Here is a 22,685-nt window from a genome sequence, read left to right on the forward strand (position 1 = left end):
TGTTGAGATTGTAGGAAGGCTGTTAGTCTGTTGGGGTTTGTAGGGATATAAGGAAGTTAGTTGGTTAGTAGCTTATGAGTGAAGCAAAGAATACTTGTATAAATAACAAACACCTCTCTCTCTCTCTCTCTTTGTGTAATTCATTCATTGTTCAAGGAATACAATCTTTAGTCATTCATTGTTTTTCGTTTTGCTTCTTCTACCATGTCTTCAATCAAGAAATGGCATAACATATCTTCAGCCATGTGCTCCTGTGAAAAAATATATCATAGATAAGCATATATGTCTTTAAACATGAACAGGTTATGATGCTGCACTTACTGATGTTGCATCGGCGATGCTACATATAAATAACATGCTTTCAGCCTATTGATGCTGCATATGAAAACCAAAGGGTTGCAATATTGCCCAAAACAACAGTGAAAAAAAGAACATATATATTGTTCACTGGATTTGCTTTTTAATTGATCATATATATTGTTCACTGGATTACCTTTTCCACTAGGAAGTAATTTAGCTTTGTAAAAAGCTGTAGGCAGATATTAACTTAATTGCATCATGTTTGCTCCACTAACAATATGTTTCTTTGTTTTACATATGTAATATTATGGCTTCTTTGATAGATTATATGACCATCTCACGTAATTGGAATGATCATGACAAGGAAGAAGAAAAAAAATATAGTGTACAAAATATATCATAGATAAGCAGCAGCAAGAAGAAGAAGAAAAAAAAAATGTTCCGTCTCGTCCCAAGCATTGTACCAAACAACAGACGAAACAAGGGTAAGTTAGTCATTTTAATGTTTTGGTTTCGTTTCGTCTTGCGCTTACCAAACACAAAATGGAACAACTCTCCCGTTCTGTCCTGTGCATACCAAACATCACATGGAACCACTATTCCATCTCGTCCTATCCCGTCCCATCCCATCCCATCTACGTATCAAACGGCCCCTAATTGCACTAGGGAAATATTCTTTATGGTGCCTTCAAGTAATGGTAATGGTAATGTTCATCACTATATTTATTATTGTTGGATAATTTTAACTTTTGAAATCTGTGTAGTAGATAAACACAAATCTTAAAATTTAAACTCATCTAATAGTAATAAGTAGGATGGTGAACATTATCACCGCTTAAAGGTGATAAGCAAAAATGCACTCTTGGGATACATGTGATCCAATATTCTAGTCGGTAAGATTTCCACATACATCTTGGATTCAAAACTCCCTCGTAACTCGCCAGCCACGTAGCTTTCCCACCCCTTCTTAAATTCTAGATGGGGCCCACATCTCAAACAAAACAAAACAAAAATACAAATGTTCAATAACCATACCTTGGAAATGCGACCGATGAGAGTTTTCTGCATGAAAAATGGTTTTATTATGCAATTTATGTATCCCAATACATTATGTGTTTTTTTTAAGTATAAATAAACACTTATGTATATAATATATAATAAATTTACTTAAATCCGTCTAGTCCACCTAGACCCTTGCCTAGCCGCCTAGGCACTAGGCCCCAACCAACCATCCGACTAGCGCTTAACATCTTTTAGAACCTTACAAGCTTGGACAGGGGAAAGTCCCTGAGCAAAGTGACCTGGAAAATTACCATACAAGATACTACTATGTTAAATATGCAGATAGGTTCTCCACAGAGATTTGGATAGAGGAAAGTTGTCCTTGAATTGTTCTAAATTTTATTTTTCTTCAATTTTTAGTTTTCTGTTCCGGTCTACAGCTCGTTACTTCGCGATTCTTAGTTGACAAAAACAGTAACTGATTTGAAATATATTGGTACAATGTCACACAAATTAGTGGGCAGAGTGAGCTCACGAAGCCTGCAAGACACGACAGCGGTATTCACCCAATGCCCAGATGGGGAAGATATTCCGGTATGCAGCATACGTGATCATACAGTTCCGGTTGAAGACACCCATTATTTCCTGCAAAAGAAAATATCGAGGGAACAAAAAACTTAAAACGTATTTGCCAGCGTTGCTTCATTTCCGCAAAAGAGTTACTAATGTCCTAAGGTTTAAGTTGCATTTCACATCTCTGGCTTGACATGGTTTAATCTTAGACTGCACAAACACTTGTCCGATACGCTAATCCTTCACTAAAGAGTTAAGCTATCTTATTAATTTCATTTGTTCATATCCTAACAAGTGAAAATCTTGTTTTTCGAGGAAGTATTCACTAGAAATCCAAAAGACAAGAAAATGCAAATTAGAAGTGGCTTTAGAGCACTTGTTCTGAGGTTATGCATCTTAAATAGTATATAGTATTGGAACAAACAATGACGTACCTCTTGAGGAAAATCTCCATTCTCCATTTGAGAATTTATCAAAAATCTAGCTGCACGGTGCAACGGTGTTGGGTCTCTCTCAGCCTGCTCCAATGAGTAAGACACCACAATAAGAAAAGTGCAACCATTATGAATAACACCAAGGAAAGCAGTGAAAAGCCCAATCAGCAGGGAGTAAGTTTTATGGAGTTGACCTTTGGCAGTTTTAGAATTGTTTAGTTGGAGAAAAATGTTAAAATTGTTACTGAAAAATGCAGAGGATTTCTATGGATATGGCCAGATTTTGTGTTCCATGGTATTCAGTGTCTAATGAATTGACTCGTTTAGACACACTTATTTTCTTAACACGGGATTAAAGCATGGATGTATTGGACTCAAATAGTTAGAACTCGGAACTAAGGGGGCTTATGTGGTCTGATGTGGTCTGATGAAGTGCTGGTAGCACACTGTGAGTTTCAACAGTAGAGGCTTTGTTTGTGTGCTTGATGCATTTCTGGTTCATTTTAGTGGTGTCGATGTTGGTAAATTCTGACGAAATTATTTGTTCTCATCCAAAAGAATAGACAACTTAAACCAAAGGTTGCAACACCAGAATAAGTTGAAAACAACCTACCAATGTACATGAAAGTATTTGGTAAAACTATATGCATACCTGGCCAGCATCAATAAGAGCCAACATGGCCCATCCAGTATTGACCACATGAGACCTATCACCCTCAAGATTTGTGTACACCTGTAGAGGAAAAGCAATAAAAACATTAGATGACAAGAACCACATAAAACATACCAAAATTATACCGACAACCAATTTAATATTGCCACCTCATACAAGACGCATCCCATTACTATCAAAGTTACAATCTCTTCGAGAGTCTCTTTGTTGACAAATGAACGTGTTATCACAAACATTATGAATACATTGTAAAAAGATATGCTTTTTTTTTTGGGTAATCAAACTATATGCACTTTCAAAAACAAATGTTAGAAATATTCAAACCTTGCTAACCTGTTCTCTTTTAAATTAATGATAAAAGTTTTACCAAAAGAACAGGCAAAGGAGCCAACACGCTGATTCAGTTTTCATGGCTACAAAACCATAAATTGATGAGAAGGAAAATAAAAGCTTCATTTAGATTCAGGATTTTAATACACAGAGACACTACAAACATATGTATTGTTAATGCTTTTATCGGAAACAACTAGCAAATCAGACAGTATTTGGCCTAAACCCTAGCAAACAAGCACACCAAACAGAATAATTCCTAACACTGATTAATTAAAAAATAATCAATTTAAAGGGATTAGGAGCTAAAATGAGGCATCCAACAGAGCTTGTAATTCAGGATTGATGAACTTAATAATTTATAGAAAATATTTGAAAAATAAGAATGATGTAAAATCAATGAACTTACCTTGTTTTGACATGATAGATAACTCTCTGACCAGCCACCAGAAGCAAGTTGTTTTGATAGCAGAAAATCACAAGCTTTCCGGATGCTGGAACTATTGTTGTAATTTTTTCCAGCAGCCACCAACCCTTTTACGCCAAACCATGTACCATAAGTGAAGCAAACCCCCCAAGAACCATACCTGTTCAGCGATTTTGGAAATAACATAAAAAGCATGCACATTGATTGATTGAACAAGATCTTGGAACTACTAGATCAGAGAATAAGAAAGCAGCTAAACAGAGCTTATAGAGATAGAGACATGGGGCTAACCATGAACCATCAGATGCTTGTATCTTTTCAATAAACTCAACAGCTCTTTTGATACAGCTTTCTATTTCTTCTCGCCGATGACTAGGATATAATTTCTTAAATGATACCAGAGCTTGAATAGAAGCTGAGGTACATTCAACATACCTACAGAGACATGTCATAAGTACTTAATTGTTAAACTAAGTAAACTGGAGAAAAACAGAAAAGAAGATATAAACGGATGCAGTTCAAGGTGCTGGTATCTTACGGATAATCAATTACAATGTCACCGAAGGTTTCAGCAGGGTTGATCAACTGGGAAAAGAAAAGATACAGTGGATTAGGTTAGTTCTCCATTATCTCAGGGGGTAATGGTGAAAAGCAAAGGCTTCAACTTAAACCATTTTATGAGTCATGACTCATGACATACAACAGTGACTTTTTCCAAGTTTCAAGTAATATTTAACAGAGAACAAATTATAATTTTTCCTAAAAGAAAATGTTGAGAGCATAAACCACATCGATGGTAAATTTTTCTTGTACATTTTCCATTGTTCATGGAGTAATGTTCACTAGTTTATAAACAACAGAACCTGTGTAAGGGGTTTGATAATATGCAATCACAAAACGAAGAAAAACATGTTTTCCCTATCTTTCCAGATTATGTTAAGATGGAAATGAGCACAAAATACAAATGTGCATGTTCCTTTTCAGTCGCTATACAGATTCTAACACTTAGTGAGGGAGGAGTTATTATGGCAGTCATATTACTGAACACATGCCACACAAATTTGAGCAGAACCCACCAAAATAAAATGATGAGAAGTGAAAGATAATTGGGAGTCATTAAAATGAGACTACCTCCAACCAACCGTATGATCTTGTGAGCTCATATGTTGCAAAGCCACCGTCACCATTCTGCAATCACATTATAATAAATGGCTATCAGCGATTAAAAACTTTCAGATCATAAATCAGTTATTACAGAAAAAAAGCAATGATGATTGTTCATAGGGAATATGCATATGGGGAAAGCACAGAAAAAAGCAACGATGAGTATTCGTGGAAAATATACGTATGGGGGGAGAAGTGAGCTTCATGATCAATTAGCACAGTTCACATTTTGATGTAATAATAGGTCAAAATAGAGAAGGCATTGTCACACACATAAATGTTCTCCTGGTCACTAGGTGACCAAGAAATGCATGGTTACTCACCCATGAATTCGATATCATGGGAGGAGAATAAATGGATGTACTTTTAATGTTTTAATCTCAACTTTTGGTATCAAATCCAAGGGTGGGTGACCATGAATTCTTGGCCACCAGGTGACCAAGAGAATGGAACTCGCATAGCTCATTGCAACTCACCCTCCACATCGGAATTTTAAGGGTAACCAGATTCATTTGTGGTTTCATCCTTCACCCTCTAGAATTTTGTAATTAAGAGTTGGAAAAATTCAGGTAAGGTTCTAGGTAGGTGCAAGTTAGGATACTGATTTTAAATAGGTACTACAAAATCCCGCTGCTTCTGCTGCTGTGGATGCTGATGATGATTATCTTGACATTATTGATAAATTTATGAGGTATAGAATCTAGAGATGGACAAATCTAGCATTGAAACGGGAGTGGAGCCTCAGATAGAAAGCTTAATGAATTGAGAATAGATATCTTGTATTATAAGTTAACCTTAGTGGAGGACTGATGTAAGTTACCCTTCTTTTATCGTTGTTAATGTTTATGATCTTCAAGAAAGGAATTTATTATAAAAGCGAAATGGAAATACAACTGCAATAGCCAAAAATTCTAGAAAATCTTAACAAAATTGATTATTGCGAAGTTTGAAAAGGTTCTTGTTCAAGAATTGTAATCATCTTATACATAATAGAACTTTATAACAGAGTCATACTGGTATGCAAGCTGCATATGTCCCACTTCTAAAGTCATCATTGAGTGCATTAATAAGTAGCTTTAGAGATGCCATGGGTGGTAGAAAATTACTACACTTATCTACTTCAGAGTTCAGACTATCATGGCCTGAGCTAACCTGTAATGAGAGTATGACATTGACAGCATCATAAAGCCGCTTTGTATCTAGTGGTTCACCAACAATTTCTGATGGAATTTTGGACAATGATAGAACAGCCTGAAAAAGAAAGACTTTGAAATAGTGAACAATGAGTAAGCAGATACAGTGTGTTCAACTGACCAACACTCACTTTCAATCCTTCAGCAGTGCAGTCTGAGATGGGCCATCCATGATCACCAGTTGAGAAAGGCCAAGCACCCTTTGAAATGTGGCGATACCAATAGTCAAGATCACCGGGACAATCTTCTAAAACCTTGAGAGAAAATAAAACAGTCAATCATGGATATGGCGGGCCCATTAAAGTGTAACAGTATTAAGAAGCAAACATGAACTTGGATGCACAAGGTCACCACCTGTGAATCTTTTATGTATTGATGTCCCTTTCTTAGAATTGAACCAAATTCTTCTATAAGGTTGGTTGCGATAATTGCTTGAACAGAAAAAGAAGTGTCCCACGCCTGGCTTCCATTATACCCCTGCAGTAAATTCTCAGGTTACTCGGCAGAAAACTCATCAAAAAATGCTGTTTCAATAATTGCTGTAAAACAAAGTCAGCATAACTGAGTTTATTAAAAATTTCAGACTTTTTGTCTCGGTAAGAAGGAACTCAATGCAATATCTGGATAATGAATAAATCACATTTTGAGGCTATTAAAACTTCAAAAAGATGCTCAACTTCCTGGCAATTGTATTGTATATGATCATCATGCGTATTTTTGTAGAAAAAAAAAAAAATTTAACATTATCACATTATTGATGACTACTGAATACAATTAGAAAGATCAATTATGTAGCAAGTTTATGATAAGCATCCTAAACAGCTGTAAAGTGTCAATGGATGGGTACGTTCCAGAAATATGGAAGAATAGTTAAAAATAGTTGAAGGTAAGATGGTAGTATACAGACCTGCATTTTCATGCCATCTTCAGCAATCCATAGGTAATCATAGATTCTTGGAATATGTAACTTGAAAGCCTCTGAATTCGGATCTTCTGCCCAACAGCAAAGCATATTTAAAACCTGCAATCCGCAACAACCTCAAACTCTAATTGACATATAGTAATATGCAAAAGGATTGGAAGGAACTTGAACTTCAATAAAAAGACCAAAATGACAAACTAATGAACAGTTAAAACAGTCATCCAGACAAAGGACCAGATTTATTAAAGATCAGTAAAGCATTTAAGAACCTAACTAATAAACCATTCTCGACTTAAAAATTTTAATAACAGCATTATCATCATAACCAACACCAAGTTTGGCAGGCCGAAGAGTGTGAGGGAAAAGGGGGATGGAAAGATAGGTGAGAAAAAAGGACAATTCGGTGGAGGAAGAGCCTCCAGACCCACCAAAACCATACATAATTAACTGAAACCAAATAAAGGACTAAATGTAATCTTTTATATTAAACTATTCTTCCTCTCTCCTTCCTTTCAACCCAACAAGAGAAGGAAATATTTAAATCCATCTCTCTTTCTATCATCATCCCATGTCTACTATCCTTTTCCTCCTTTCTTACTCTCCATCACCTCTTCCAAATGTAGTATAAGTGGCAGCACTAAAACATTATGTTTGGTCCCCTTAACAGACAAAGTTTAAAAACAAGTCTGTACAGCACCAAACCACTGGGATATGTACCTTATTCACAGGTCCAATGCAAATATAACGAGTATTCTCATCTTCATAATGTATGTGCTCAATTGCAGTGCGAAGAGCCTTTTCTCTCAACTTCTTCCCAGGCCAACGCAGCAAGATTGGCTCAACAGCCATATGAAGAGAGGACCAAAGTATATCCTGTACGAGGGGGTGTGGGTAGTACAAATCTTCCTGCAAAAATCAAAGAAATTAAGTTTCTAGTAAGCAAAAATGAGATCAATGAGAATGGATACACGAATAATTGACCATATTCCTACTGATGGAACAAAATAAATATTGCAATCTGCTGACTATATCCACAAGGTATTTAGATGCATTCCTTTATTTTTGTAATAAGAAATAAATGAATTTTCTTGTGAGAAAAATTAGGATCAATGTCAAAGTACAGACAGACAGTTCCGTATACCAATTGATATAACAATATAAACATGCAATCTGCAACTGCTGACTGCAATCCACTAAGATGTTTGGAACACATTAACTGAACTTTGCTCTTGAATGGATCATTATTTTAATAGAAACACAGTGATACATAGTAATAGGTAGAAATATGAAAAGAATATACACAACTATAGTAAAGCTATCAAGGAAGTAGATATTAGCAGTCAAATTTGTTACACATAAGATTTTAGCACTGATTTGATGACATAATTAGTTTGACCAACCTTTGCACACTGGTTGCGTGCCTCATTCCAATCTATTTCATGGTAGGGGACATTAAAAAGTTCTTTCCTCAAAGACAAAACTGTTGGTGTGATTGGGCCGACAAACCTCTTCCCATAAAGGTAAGACATTGGCAGATAGACCATCCGGCAGTGACACCACATCCTTCCTGCAGAGTAATGTGCAAACCATTTCTCTGTTATGGTATTTACTAAGACGGTCAAAACAATTATTCATGCATGCCGCAAGAAATCTTTATTTGAAATTTTACAGCTGGAACTTCAATTTGATTAAACAATAACCACACTAGTCGAGAATGGTAGCATTTGAAATCTCAATAGTAGGACAAAGAACGCAATATTTAAACTAAACTTTGAGAAGTGAAGAAGGCCCAGCAGAACCAGAGGTTGATCACTTCAAAATTGATGCCGATGTAAAAAAAAAGGCTCAGAGTTAAGCATAAACTGTATGCTATTGAACTAATATGACCATCTAAGCTGTGTTGATTGCCTTAATTGATAGTGCATCACAAGTTATGAGGTCATGTCTCCATCAGCCACGTTAGAGAAATTGCAGAAAATGCTTGTTTCCCCCTCTTGTAAGAAGCAATCAATTATTCTTCACAAACACAGACACAAATACATACAGGAAAAACACTCATCCACGTAGAATGAATAAAAGGCAAGAACCTGGATGGATAGGGAGCATGTATGGAAGAAGCCATATCTCAGGGGGCAGGGGATTGTTGCCAGACCATTCAAATGCTCCAAGTACCTATTACCATCCACCAAAGCTACAATGATTAAATATTGCGCTAGATTGGGTACATATAGAATTCTTTCCAGCACACACTAGTAAAAGATGCGAAGGTCAGTTGTTCCAACAAGATGAAGGTTAAGTTCTGAACTGATAACCACATTTTCCCCCATGACGTAATTGCAGTAGCACCACCATGGTCCAGAATCCATCTACGTCCACTCTCCATGGCTCCTTGTCCATCTTTAGCTCCTTCACCAAGCAACCTTAAAGTAACATAAGTCAAGACACTACCAAACATAGTACTCGGGCCCTCAATGTGCAATCCCCACCCACCATCTTTGTTCTGCAATTAAACATCTCTAAATTAACAAATTTTGGTCCCACGTGCAGAAACTCTACAATACGAGATTTCTGATAAACAACCAAAAGTTTAGCTAATCATAAGGTACCAGTGAAAAGGTGCATGTGCCCCAAATTTAAAATCTAAACTGATCCTTGCCTGATGATTGTAAAGGTATCGACAGATCTCCTTCTTATGCTCATCTGATAAAACTGCATTTAATGCCCCAGTGATAGACAAAGTAATCACCTGATCATTTGATGGGAAAAAAAATGTCAAGAATGACAATGATTACATTTATCGTGAAAGAAAAAATCAAAAATTTTAGTGGCCTCCAGTGTACTTTTATGTTCCTGAAGGCTAAGAAATTGATCTAAAATACAACCCACTCCATTTTGGGATGACCTGGAATATTTTCTGCAACAGAAGATTTTGCCACTAGCAGCATCAGCACTTACCAGGCCAGGAAGTAGAAACATAGGACCTCCATAGTCCCCGGGCCAATGTCCATCATGGGCTTGAAGTGTTGAATGGTAACTTATACCCCTTCTTAATGTATTTGTCACTGCCTCTTCAGTCACATCTGCAGTGTCTTTTACTTTGACCTGGGGTAAAACAGCACGGCCTGGGTTCTCCTTGGAAAACTATATTTTTGTGAGAAAAGATAAATGGTTATAATGAGTGATGGCAATTAGACATTATATAAAAATAACTTTATATACAAATGTTTGAGCATTAACAATCTCATTCACCATTCCCCTCAGGGCAGAGCAAAATAAAAAATGAATCTGTCATATGAATAGTCTCCCATGAAGCTCTCTCAATATGTTTTTTTCTCAAGAAAAGATGATATAAATCTCTGATGATTTACACAAAAAAGTAAACAAGGAGGCAGCTTTATTTTCTGGATGAGTTAAGCAGCCAGTTGTAAAATCTTGACCACTATTCTAACTACGGAAGGATAGGAAATTTTAGATTTTATCTTATATAGGAGACATTTAAATCTATTTTATATTAGAAAACTTAAAAGCATTTGCAATAATATTGGACAAGAGGTCAAAGGGAAACCTGTTTAGAGGAGTCTTCTGTTGTTCAAACTTAATAACTCTTTCGATGTAACCCACAAAAGATAAATTTCTTTAAACCAACACTAAAATGTTCTTTATGGAAATGCAAAGGTGAAGGCTTATGATTGCATATTCACTAACCTTAGAACTCAAGTCACAACAATACCACCTATAGCAGTATATTGTACAGAAAGAACCAGTTTATGTTCAATTATTCCACCTATTTAATGGAAAGCACTATGCTTCTAATAAGTTATCTTAGAGCTCAGGCAATGTTTTTAGATAACCAGAAGTACTTTTGGTAACGTTTGGCAAAACATATTTAAAACTGATTTCTGGAAAAACACCCAACATGTGCTTCTTCAGGAAGCACTTCCAAGTTATTTTCAAGGAAAAATGATTTGTTGTGTTTCTAACAAAAGCACTTCAGCAAAAGTGCTTATGAAAGGGGCCATTACACAATATGCCCTTCGCATTTAAAAATAAAAAAGATGAAAGGTATAAGGTATAAGGTGTACAAGATTTATCATTGACTACAAGTAGATAATTTTTTGCAGGGTGCTTACTGCTATTTAGTTCAATTTAGTGATTCAAACTTTACATTATAACCAGTTTCAGAATGGATAAAAAGTGGTAGTTTTAGAGTTGACCACATCTAGTTACACACTGGCTTGCACTTGTTCCTGTTGGTAGAATTTGAATTTCAGAAAAGCCTAGCTCAAAGTACTTCAGAAGTTTTTTCAAATGAAATTACAAACAAAATGGGACTAATTTGACGTGGTGGCTTGATATTAATAAATATCTCAAAAACAAAATAGTTGCTAAAGGAGTCAGCTGCATCCTAACAGCATAACAATTACGATGTTAACAGTAGAGAGCAGGTTGAAAACCATCTATAAAAAGCGGAAATCAACGATTAAACTAACATTATCATAATTGTTTATGCACAATTTTGCTATTGTTGACTCTTAAGACTTTGTGACTTTTTCTGAAGCAATTAGATTGTCAAAGATTAATAATAAGGAAAACTAATGAAAAGGGCTTGAAAACTTTGAGTTTTAATGATAAGGGCAAAATAAAGGGCAAAGTGAATAGTACCGGATTGACTTTTTAGTGTAAAAATATGATTTTTCATTAAAGTGAACAGTACCGTGAGCTTATTGTTAAAACTCCCTTAATAATAGGCAAATCTCCACTCACCACTCAGTTTACAAAACTCATCCAAGACAGACAACCACTTTAGGAACTCTTCTGGAAGACTCAAAGTCTCAAGAGTGTTCGCCGCAACCACGAGATTAAGGGCTGGTTTGATATTGCTGTGCTTTGAAAAAAAACTGTTTCTGCTGTGCTGTGAGAATAAGCAGCTGTGAAATAAAGCAGCAGAGTGTTTGGTAAACTTTTTTGTAAAAGTGCTTTTGAAAAAAAAAAACAGTATTATAGTGTTTAGTAAACTTTTATGTAAAACAGATGTGAAAAAAGGCAGTTTTTCAAAGTTGGGTTTTGCAGCTTCTTGTTTTTGGCTTTTTTTTCACCCAAAACTGTGAAAAAAAGCTGAAGCTGAATGTTTACCAAACACAAAAACAGCTCCCAACTTTTTTTGATACCAGCTTTTTTCAGAATCACATCAGTACCAAACCAGGCCTAACATCTCTTATCACCTATCAGATCAAAACAAAAGTACCGTGACGCAAACAAACCCACAACCAATTAGCTTTCCAACCACACCAACTTCAAAAAAACACTCAAGAATTTCCCTTTCTCCACCACAATCTCACAATTCAGTCCACCACGCAATCCATTATTAACTAATCCAAGTTCTTTTTCCTTGTCAACTTCAACTCTAACTCCCTAACATATAATATCACAACAAACAATATAAAATCCATACATCCACAATCAAGCCTTCAAGAAACAACTATATTTGCGAAAAATCGAAGCAACCACTCTCGAAAAAAGCAGCAGAGCTTTCGTTTTCATCAAACCAACAACGCAATCAATCGGAGAAAACAAACAGAGCAAAGAATTACCTGAATGCGCATGAGCAAATCGGAGCTGTGCTTCTTAGCGAACCGATTGTTGTGGTAGTTCTCGCGAGCTCTCTCAATCTCGAGGAGCTCTTCAGGGGTACCGAGCTTGGGATCGAACTCCCAGACTTGCCTGCCCACATGGTTGTTGAGTGTGCGCAGCCATGGACTCCCTCCCTCCGCAATCTTGAGCTTCCACATTTTCCTGTTTTCTGTTTGGTTCCCGAAAAAAAAAAAAAAAAAAAAAAACCCAAATGCCCGAAACAGCAAAAACTTAGAGAAATTATGCAAAATTTCGAAAAGTCGTTTGCTTTTTTGGGATATTTGAGATCCGTAAAGCAAATGCTTAAGCTTTACCAGATTGCGATTTTCTCAGTGAAATGTAGAGAAAAGTTGCAGAGCTCGTCCAATTCAATTAACACGTACAAACAAACCGCTCTCTCTCTCTCCCCCTACTTACTTAGTGGACGTTTGGAAGAAGGAAGTTGAAGGAGTCATGTGGCAATTTGGATTCACAATTCCAGAGTGGGACACAGAGTGTGACAGACAAATACACCGTGATTATTTTTGGCTGCATTTCAAAACAATATAAAATCATGATAAATTAGAAGCCACCAGAGATAAATTTTTTAAAATTGACGACTTCTTAATAAACAATTTAAGATGAATTTTACAAAAAAAAAAAAAAAAAAAATCAATTTAAGATGAATGGTTATGGATAAACTCAATAAATAATTAGGATTAATGGTTATGGAGAATCCTTCCAGAATGTGATGTAGGTGGGTTTAGGAGGAGATAAATGTTGTGATTTTTTGTGTTAATGATACAATCTTATGCAGAGAAGACGTTTATTTATACGGATGTTTTGAAATGATTTTTACAATTTTTTTTAATTGCTTACTCATTTCCTTTGTTTTTCATTATTAAATTGAATAAACCAAATAAAAATAACGGTCATTATTAGATAAGAGTGTGTGAGACATAATAAAAATGTGTGTGTATCATTTTTTATGATTGTATATTGACATAAAATAAGACGACACGATGACAATGTACATGTGTCATTTAAGTTATAGAGTTTGTTATCCATACATCCTTTTTACTTTTTAGAGGGTTTAGGTACATACCCTTTTAATTTGAGGTCGTCGGATCGATTGAATTAAAATAGATCAAAAAATAAAAATTAACAAAAAGTGTATAAGAAATAAAAAAGAATACATTGATAGCACACCCCTACATTCTTATAATGACCAGCACTTAGAGCAATCCCAGCGTTGGGTTTTGCTCGGGGGAAGGGGTCCAAAACAATGGCCCGAGGGCCGGTGGCGTCGCTCCAGCGTGGGGGAGCCCGATGGAAGGGGGAGGCCCGAGCTCCGGGCCCGTGAGGGATTGCCAGCCCGAGAGCCCGAGGTGGGCGTGACGTCAGGCTGACGCCAGGGTGGCGTCAGCGCAATAATTTATTTTTTTGTGTCAGGCGCGTGCACCCCACCCGCGCGTGGGGGCGCGTCGCCGACACAAAAATCAGAAAAAAAAGAAAGTGTCAGTTACCGTTGGGAAGCCACGTGGCTTCCCACGGTGCGTTAGATCTTAACGGTCACTTAATGTGGACCGTTCGATCTCAACGGTAAAAAAAAAAAAATTAAGTCAGATTTAATATCCACCGTTCGATCTTAGATCAACGGTGGATATTAAAATGCTTTATAAATAAAAAAATAAAAGAAAAAATAGTTTTAAAAATCTGAAAAGTTACCGTTGTGACACGTGACACAATCTGGAGTGTTGGAATTCAAATTTTTTTATATCCAATGGCAGAGATTAATTAATTGAATAAAAATTTAAAAAAATTTGTAAAAAATTCAAAAAAATTCAAAAAAAAATCTGAAAAATCTGAAAAAAAATTGTGAAAAAAATTGTTTTTACTTTTCTATAAATACCTTCTCATTATCATCTACCTTACACAACAATTTCATATTTTCTCAACTACTTTCAATCACATTCCTTTCTTTGTCTCAAAGTTTGAATCCTTTTTTTTCAACAAAATGACCACTGGTGCAGGTACGAATTGGTCGCTTATTGAAGATGTTGCGTTGTGTACTAGCTGGGTTGAAGTTACTCATAGTTCGCTTACGGGTAATGAGATGCAGTTGCGAGAAATGTGGAGTCTTATTCATACCAATTTTCTTGAGAAAATTGATGGGAAAAGAACCAAAGAATCGATGTCCAGTCGTTGGAAATTACTTATGTGACATCCCACATCACCCAGGGGAGTGATCCTTAAGTGTATATTCCCATATCTACCTAGCACGAGGCCTTTTGGGAGCTCACTGGCTTCGGGTTCCGTAAGAACTCCGAAGTTAAGCGAGAAGGGGGCTAGAGCAATCCCATGATGGGTGACCCACTGGGAAGTTGCTCGTGAGTTCCCAAAAACAAAACCGTGAGGGAATGGTAAGCCCAAAGCGGACAATATCGTGCTACGGTGGTGGAGCGGGCCCGGGAAGTGATCCACCCCGGGCCGAGATGTGACAACTTAGCCAATCGTTTAGTACGTGGAGAGACTCCTTGGCACAAGCTAGTAGTAATATTCGAAGTGGGGAAAATTACTCGGATCAGGTAACAATATATTATTTATTTGATACCCAAATTTACATTATAATTATTTGTTTGTATTATTTATTTGTTACCTACATAATTTATTATTTATTGTTTGTATTATTTAATTGTTACGTAAAAAATTTATTATTTATTGTGTGTATTATTTATTTGTTACCGTCAAAATTTATTATTTATTGTTTGTATTATTTATTTGTTACCGTCAAAATTTATTATTTATTGTTTGTATTATTTATTTGTTATTTATTATTTATTATTTGTATTATTTATTTGTTACCGTCATAATTTATTATTTATTGTTTGTATTATTTATTTGTTATTTATTATTTATTATTTGTATTATTTATTTGTTACCTACATAATTTATTATTTATGGTTTGTATTATTTATTTGTTACTTATTTTCATTATAATTATTTATTTGTTACTTATTTTTATTGTGTAGGAACTTCAAGCACAAGCTTGGTACGCTGCCAAAACCAAAAGCAAAAATAAATCATTCAACCGGTGGGAATGTTGGAATATTGTCAAAGATTGTCCTAAATTTAGAGTTGTGTCAGTCGGTCCAGAAGTGCACATGAACAACACCCATCTACACGCTACACCCGATCATGTTCATGAAGATGATGCAGAAGAAGTGCCCGAAACGCCCCTCCCTGAACAAGCGTCGGGTTCGACCCGTTATCCAATTAGGCCTGAAGGTAAGAATGCTTCAAAGAGAAAAGGGGGTGCTTCCAAGAATGATTATGCAAAGTTCATGGATGAACTTACTCGCCAAGGTGAATTGACTTTGGCGAGGGACATGGCGAAAGATGAGGCTGATAAGGCTAGAGAGGCAGCAAAAGCAGCAGCTGTTGAGAGAGAATTTTATGCTAATGAGAGAGAAAGAGAGCTACTTAGGCAAGAAAGGGAACATGTTAGAGAAGAAAGACGGGCTCAACAAGATCGTGAGATTATGAACATGTCTTTAGAAGGGAAGTCTCCAAATTCTAAATATTTTTGGAAGTCAGAGAAAGCGGACGTGGTGCGAAGGAGGCGTGCAAGAGAAACGATAGCAAGCCAAGGTGGTTCTAGCACCATAAGAGAAGATCATCCTAGCACCACAAATTGGTTAAGTGATGATGAATAGAGTACTTTTTGTAATCGGAGCCCATAATTTTCCAATCACTTTGGGTTGTAATTTATTATTTATTGTTTGTATTATTTATGTTGTTTCCAATTTCTTGAATATTTATTCAAATTAATTTGGTAAGTTATTTATACTAAGAATTACCCTCTGCCTCCTTGCTTTATGCCAATTGTGATTTATTATTGTTTAAGCCCACTCTAATATTTTCTTTTATTGAAAAAAAAAAGTGATTTTCTTCTTATAATACATATACTAAGAATTACATAAACATAAACATAAAAAAATTACATAAATATAAACATAAACATAAACATACTAAGAATTACATATACTAAGAATTACATAAACATAAACATAAAAAAATTACATAAACATACCAAATAATAAAACACACCAAATAAAATAACATAAACATACCAAATTCAAAAAAACACACTAAATGAACTTAATTATCTTCAGCTTGTTTCAATGCCCACTGGTGTTCTATCAAGTCAATTTGTCAGGCATTGTGCATGTCTGGCATTTGAAATGCAGTATATCGTTGAATGAGTCTTTCATTGTAACTTTCATCCCTTTGTAATGGCTCATGTTGCACGGGCTCATCGGTGGCGTCATGAGCACAATATATACGTGTTCTTGAATTGTTCATCGGGTCTGGCTCATATTCATCAACAGCTTCATAATCGTACTCATCTTCCACAATCATGTTGTGAAGAATGATGCACGTCATCATGATGGATCGAAGCGACTCTACATCAAACAATCTGGCAGCACCCCTGACGATCGCCCAACGAGCTTGGAGGATACCGAAACAACGCTTCACATCCTTCCTGCACCCCTCTTGACAGCTTGCAAAGTGTTTTTCCTTTGCACTCCGCGGACGTGGAACTGTTTTGACAAATGTTGACCATCGCGGGTAGATGCCGTCAGCTAGGTAGTATGGGCTGTCATACATACGTCTGTTGACCTCATACGTAACTTTTGGTGCCTTTCCTTGCAGGACATCGTTGAACACTGGGGATTGGGCAAGGACGTTGATGTCATTTTGAGCTCCCGGGACCCCGAAAAAGGCTTGCCAAATCCATGTATCAAAAAATGCCACCACCTCCAGAATGATACTTTTTGCTCATTTTCTGTCCCCGTAAGCGCCTTGTCATGCACTTGGACAGTTTTTCCACGTCCAGTGCATACAATCAATGCTTCCAATCATCCCAGGAAAGCCACGCATCTTCGCCTTCTTCAACAGCCGCTCCAAGTCCATGTGTGTAGGTTTGCGGAGGTACTCAGCGGTGTAGATAGATTCGATTGCTCCACAAAACCTCATCAGGGACTCAAGAATGGTTGATTTCCCCATCCTCGTTATCTCATCCACTTGGTCTGCAGATGCTCCATATGCAAGCATCCGCAAGGCAGCAGTAATTTTTTGCTCAGGCAGTAGACCTATAACACCAAAAGCATCTTTTTTTTGTGCAAAATAAGAATCATGGTTGCAAACAGCAATCATGATTTTGTTGAACAAATGTCGTTCCATTCTAAAACGACGTCTAAAGTACGTATCAGGGAATGCACTATTAGGAACAAAATAATCATCCAAGAGTTCCATACCTCGTCGTTGCCTGCTTCTATCAAGGTTTCCGGAACGGCTGGGCCTGCAGATCTGAGCAGCAGCTTGGATGACTCGACGGGAATGTGAGGCTCTGCCCTTTCTTACTTCGTCATCTCTCATTTGACGCTCCTCATCCTCTTCCCTCTCATTTCTTACCCCTTGGTGATTGAACATTGCTTCTGATTCGTTAAACAATTCTTCCTCTTCCTGATTGAATTCCCACATCATCCTTGAGGAAGAAGAAGAAGACATTGAAAGAAAGAAACAGAAACTATGAATAATGATACAGATTTTTGTGAATAAGGAAGCAGAAACTATGAATAATGATAGAGATCTTGAGAATTTTGGTGTGAGATTTGTGAGGATGGATGGTGGATTATATAGAGGATTCAGAAAGGATTAGGTTGTGCATAATGCCACGTGGCATGCCGTCATTCGTTACAAATCTGATGGAAATCTATCCTCAAAGATTGTGAACAGATTATGACACGTGGCATGCCGTCATTCGTTAAAAATCTGATGGAAATCTATCCTCAAAGATTTTGAACAGATTATGACACGTGGCGCGACGTGATTGGTTAATAATCTTATCAGAAATCCATCACCAATAATTGTATTATTTTGTATTATTTAATAATACTTCGGATAATGACACGTGGAGCAACGAGAACGATTAAAAATCTTATCCGATATTACAATTAAAATTATTTTGTATTATTTTATAAATAAAAAAAATATTTATATTTTATTGCCTATTGCCAGGGCTATTGAAGTGTAACGGTGGAGATGCAAATTCTATTGCCAGGGCTACTTACTGTTCATTAAGGGCAATTACTGTTCATTAGGTGGATTGAATAGTGCATTGCCAGGGGGAGGGCTCCAACGCTGGAATTGCTCTTAATACTACGATTATTCCTCAATTATGAGTCAAAAGTTTTTAAATTCAAATTTTAAAAATAATAAGTTTATAACCAATTTATTCCATCATCTTTTACTTTAAATATATTACTTTAAAGGGTTCTTGCTCAAGATCCTCAAAGGATCATGAAAGTTTTAATACTTTATTAGTTGACACGTGAAATTTAGGAACGTAAAGTGTGACAATGTTGACTGTTCCCACTGTCGTTGCCTCGTGGGGGTTTTGAGGGGCGGATCCTTTTCTGAGAATCCTAAGAATCTTATGATCGTGACTGTTTATCATATATCATGTAATCAATTTTCATTAGGTATTATTTATATTTAATTTTAAATTTTAAAATAATTTTAACTGCACAAATACAAGATAAATGATCACAATTACAAGATCTCTAGAAGTTTTCCGTTTTGAGGGAGCCTATTGATATTGAGAGAATGTTTGAATAGTATTGGATCATGATACAAATGGATCTCCAAGTGTCATGCCACGTGAAACACAAGAAGTTGGTTTGCACGAGACAAAACTTGGTATTTAGAGTTATTAAGCCACCATATCTTTTTGGTGAGGATCCTAAAAATTCATAAATCATGTACGTTCATCGTATATTGTGCGATCAATTTTTATTAAATACTGTTTGTATTTAATTTAAAAAAATATTTAAATTATTTAAAATGATTTTTGACCACACGATGTACGATGAACGAATATGATTTACGGATCTCCGGAATCCTCACAATGAGAATCCGACAAGGATTTGGATCTGTTTTTGAGAGCACACCTCAACAGAATCCATGGAAAAGAAAGTATAAATGGAAGTTGAAAATGATGATAAACTTGAGGTCTCTCTGTAAAATTAATTTGTAATATGAGAAGTAATCTAATTGTTTATAAATACATGCACAATTTCTTCTTATTTCGCTGTGTGATTCATATTCTTGACATAAGGATACATATCCTCACCAAGAATCGTATAAAGTTAGGTTTTTTTTATTAGCACCCCACATAGTGTTGAACACACCCCACATTAAAAATTTAAGATTAAATGATTTATATATCTAATATGTAATGACAAGTTCGACCTTATGGGGTTTACAAAAATAAAAAAAATAAAAAAAAATTCTAAATACACCTCAAATCAGTTTTAACGTGTATATCCCAAAATTATTTATCGTCTTCAAGACTTCGAGCTTGTTTGAATGTGTGTTTTAAAATGACTTAAAGCGCTTTTTGTGAAAATATTTTTGGAAACAATCCTTAATAAAAATGTTAGTAAATCCTAGAAAAGCACTTAAAGTGCTTCCTGGAATAAGCACATAACTAGTGCTTTTGGAACCCAAAAACATTTTCTCTAAAAGAGCTTTCAGTCATTTTAAAATCACATCCAAACGAGCCCTTCAACTTTTTTTTCTCAAAAGCACTTTCACCTTCCTTTGTAGAACACATCCACTGATGATTGATTAGGGCCATTGTTGACCTTTATCGTCAAACGTCGCTCAACTGGTTGTTGGCAAATAAGGCATCGATTTGTTTGGAATCTCAAAAGCTTGTCACACACATGCATTGCAGCAAGAAAAGAAGTCCAACTAAAAATCAGTTAAGCGAAAATCCACCATAAATTACACTCAGGTTGATTCAAGTAGATTAGCTTTGCGAATATAAGATAGATATCGAAGTCATGGGTGGGATGGGATGCCTCAACCTTCACAACTATAAGACAGATATCCAAGTCAGTTACTTTCAGTAACTTTGTATCCTCAAACATTGAGAAGTTAATCCTAGTTCCGAGGGACTGCCTGAACTTCTGGCCCAGACCGTGTTCAAAATATACAGTCACAGGTGGACGAAGGTTGAAATGTATTGTCATTTCTGGAATTCACCTAAGGGCTGCCTGAACTTATGGCTCAAACCATGCTCAAAATGTATTGTCATAGGTGGATGAAAGTTCAAATGAATTGTCATTTTTTAGACACACACCTTCACTGATCAATGTTCACTGGTTGGAAAAAAGTTGAGCAAATCCTTCATGACATGAATGATTTTGTATCAAACGGCATAAGAAGAAAGAAACCATTATGAAGAGAGTGGAGTGCATGTAGAAAATGTGGGGTGTATGTAAAAAATGTGGAGTGTATGTAGAAAATGTAAATGTATATTGGGAGTGTGGGGTGTGAGGGTATTATGGAAAAGTACATGGGGTGCAATAATGTAAATTTTAATTAAAAAAATATATGTGAGGTGTGTTAAGTATGTAAGGTATATTCAACAATATGTGGGATGTTAATATAACAAGCCTAAAGTTATCAATCATAAAGTGATGTTATCACGTAGGGATAACATGGATGTAGTTAGCAGAGATGTATATGGTACATGGGTAAATTGTTTATGGGGTTACATTATGTCAAAGCTGGTCTTCCACCCTCTTGACCATATATTTTATATGAATGACAATTGAACCAATGATGTCGAGCCATAAATAATCTTTAAAATTCTAGAGCTGCAATGTGTACTTTTTTCCTGAAGAAGATAATAATGCTCTTATTAAATTGGTAAGGTACTCATTTAAGTTCAACTTCCCTAAAGACATGAGCAACCTACTACGACGTCATCAAACTCTTTTGCCCATGGCCAAGACAAAGGTCAAAGGCATTAAAGATAGGGTTAGTTACCAATTCCTATCTTTAATACTCTCATAATTGAAGATCAATTTAAATAGAGAAGGAATCTCAATTATAAACAATCAAGATACTTGCCAAATAATTCCAAGATATTATCTCATAATTAATATATTTAAGATTAATCTTTCCTCATTCATTACACGGATAACCCACCTTGGCCAATTGGATGCATCCATGTGTAAGGCAAAACCCTAACCCTATGGCTAGACCTAGCTCTATAAATATCCCATCTCCACCAATTTATGGTAAGCTTTTGCTATGCACTTAAGCCTTCAACTATCTTTTTTGAGAAACTGACTTAGGCATCGGAGATCTATTGGCTAACCCCCTCCAACTTGTGGGCGCATGAAGCTTTGTCCTTGATCAAAGGTGTTTATTTGTTTTGTAGGTACAATTTTGTCAAGACTAAAGACGATGAAATTTTGCTACCATAAATTGGTGTTTTCATTGAGAGCTTGATTTAATATATATATGCTCGAAAAGGCTCTCACATTCATTCTTTGAGATTTTCTATTACGTTGAATTTCCCTTAGACTCCTAGTTATTGAATTTTTCCTGGAAAAGCTCCTTGATCAATCCCTGGGAAAAGGATACAATGGTAGGAAATTCAGAAACCACAACAAATAGAACAACCTACCTCAAAGTAGGGCTGGGTTCGGTTCAAATCGGTTCGGTTTCGGTTTTTTTGTTTTTTTTTTTCAAAAAAAGAAAAAAATTGAAATCTAAAATTTTACACAATCATAACATAAGCACATTTAACGCTTGACAAAAGATGAAAATGTGGAAAATGAAACTGAATGTATGATGATGCAGAGAAAGAACCACTCCAAATGCATCATGGCTATATGAAAAGTTTAAATTGGATCCTTTCAGAAGGTAGACATCTCCCAAAGCTCATACTGAATCGTATAATATCAGTAACGCACTACCAAATAATTGAGATGGTAGGCAGAATCTACTCCTAGAAATAATGCTACAGAAAAATGATTCATTCAAATGAATACACATGCATGTCAGAGAAAGTATGGCAGAGGATCTCATCTCCTTATTATGTGTTTAAGAAAAATAATGCTCTAGATCTATGGTTCTATACACAATTAAGAGAAATAATACAACTTGTGTTACAATTTAAATAGATAATTAA

At 35.9% G+C, this 22,685-nt stretch overlaps 1 protein-coding gene across 1 annotated transcript; it reads right to left on the reverse strand.

The window, feature by feature from the left end:
* Positions 1 to 1,678: 1,678 nt before the first annotated feature.
* On the reverse strand, positions 1,679 to 13,104 carry LOC137731061 (cycloartenol synthase 2). The gene is made up of 19 exons (XM_068470132.1): positions 12,964 to 13,104; positions 12,610 to 12,818; positions 9,974 to 10,159; positions 9,675 to 9,764; positions 9,324 to 9,518; positions 9,106 to 9,190; positions 8,419 to 8,585; positions 7,736 to 7,924; positions 7,004 to 7,117; positions 6,451 to 6,573; positions 6,228 to 6,350; positions 6,056 to 6,154; positions 4,871 to 4,927; positions 4,278 to 4,324; positions 4,031 to 4,174; positions 3,722 to 3,899; positions 2,962 to 3,042; positions 2,310 to 2,393; positions 1,679 to 1,947 (listed from the first exon to the last, which is right to left on the reverse strand). The coding sequence occupies exons 2-19, from the start codon at positions 12,805 to 12,807 to the stop codon at positions 1,834 to 1,836; spliced, it is 2,274 nt and encodes a 757-aa protein (XP_068326233.1). The 5' UTR covers positions 12,808 to 12,818; positions 12,964 to 13,104; the 3' UTR covers positions 1,679 to 1,833.
* Positions 13,105 to 22,685: the final 9,581 nt, after the last annotated feature.

This window comes from Pyrus communis, chromosome 4 (assembly GCF_963583255.1).
Source record: "Pyrus communis chromosome 4, drPyrComm1.1, whole genome shotgun sequence".
In the NCBI taxonomy this organism is placed as follows: Eukaryota; Viridiplantae; Streptophyta; class Magnoliopsida; order Rosales; family Rosaceae; genus Pyrus; species Pyrus communis.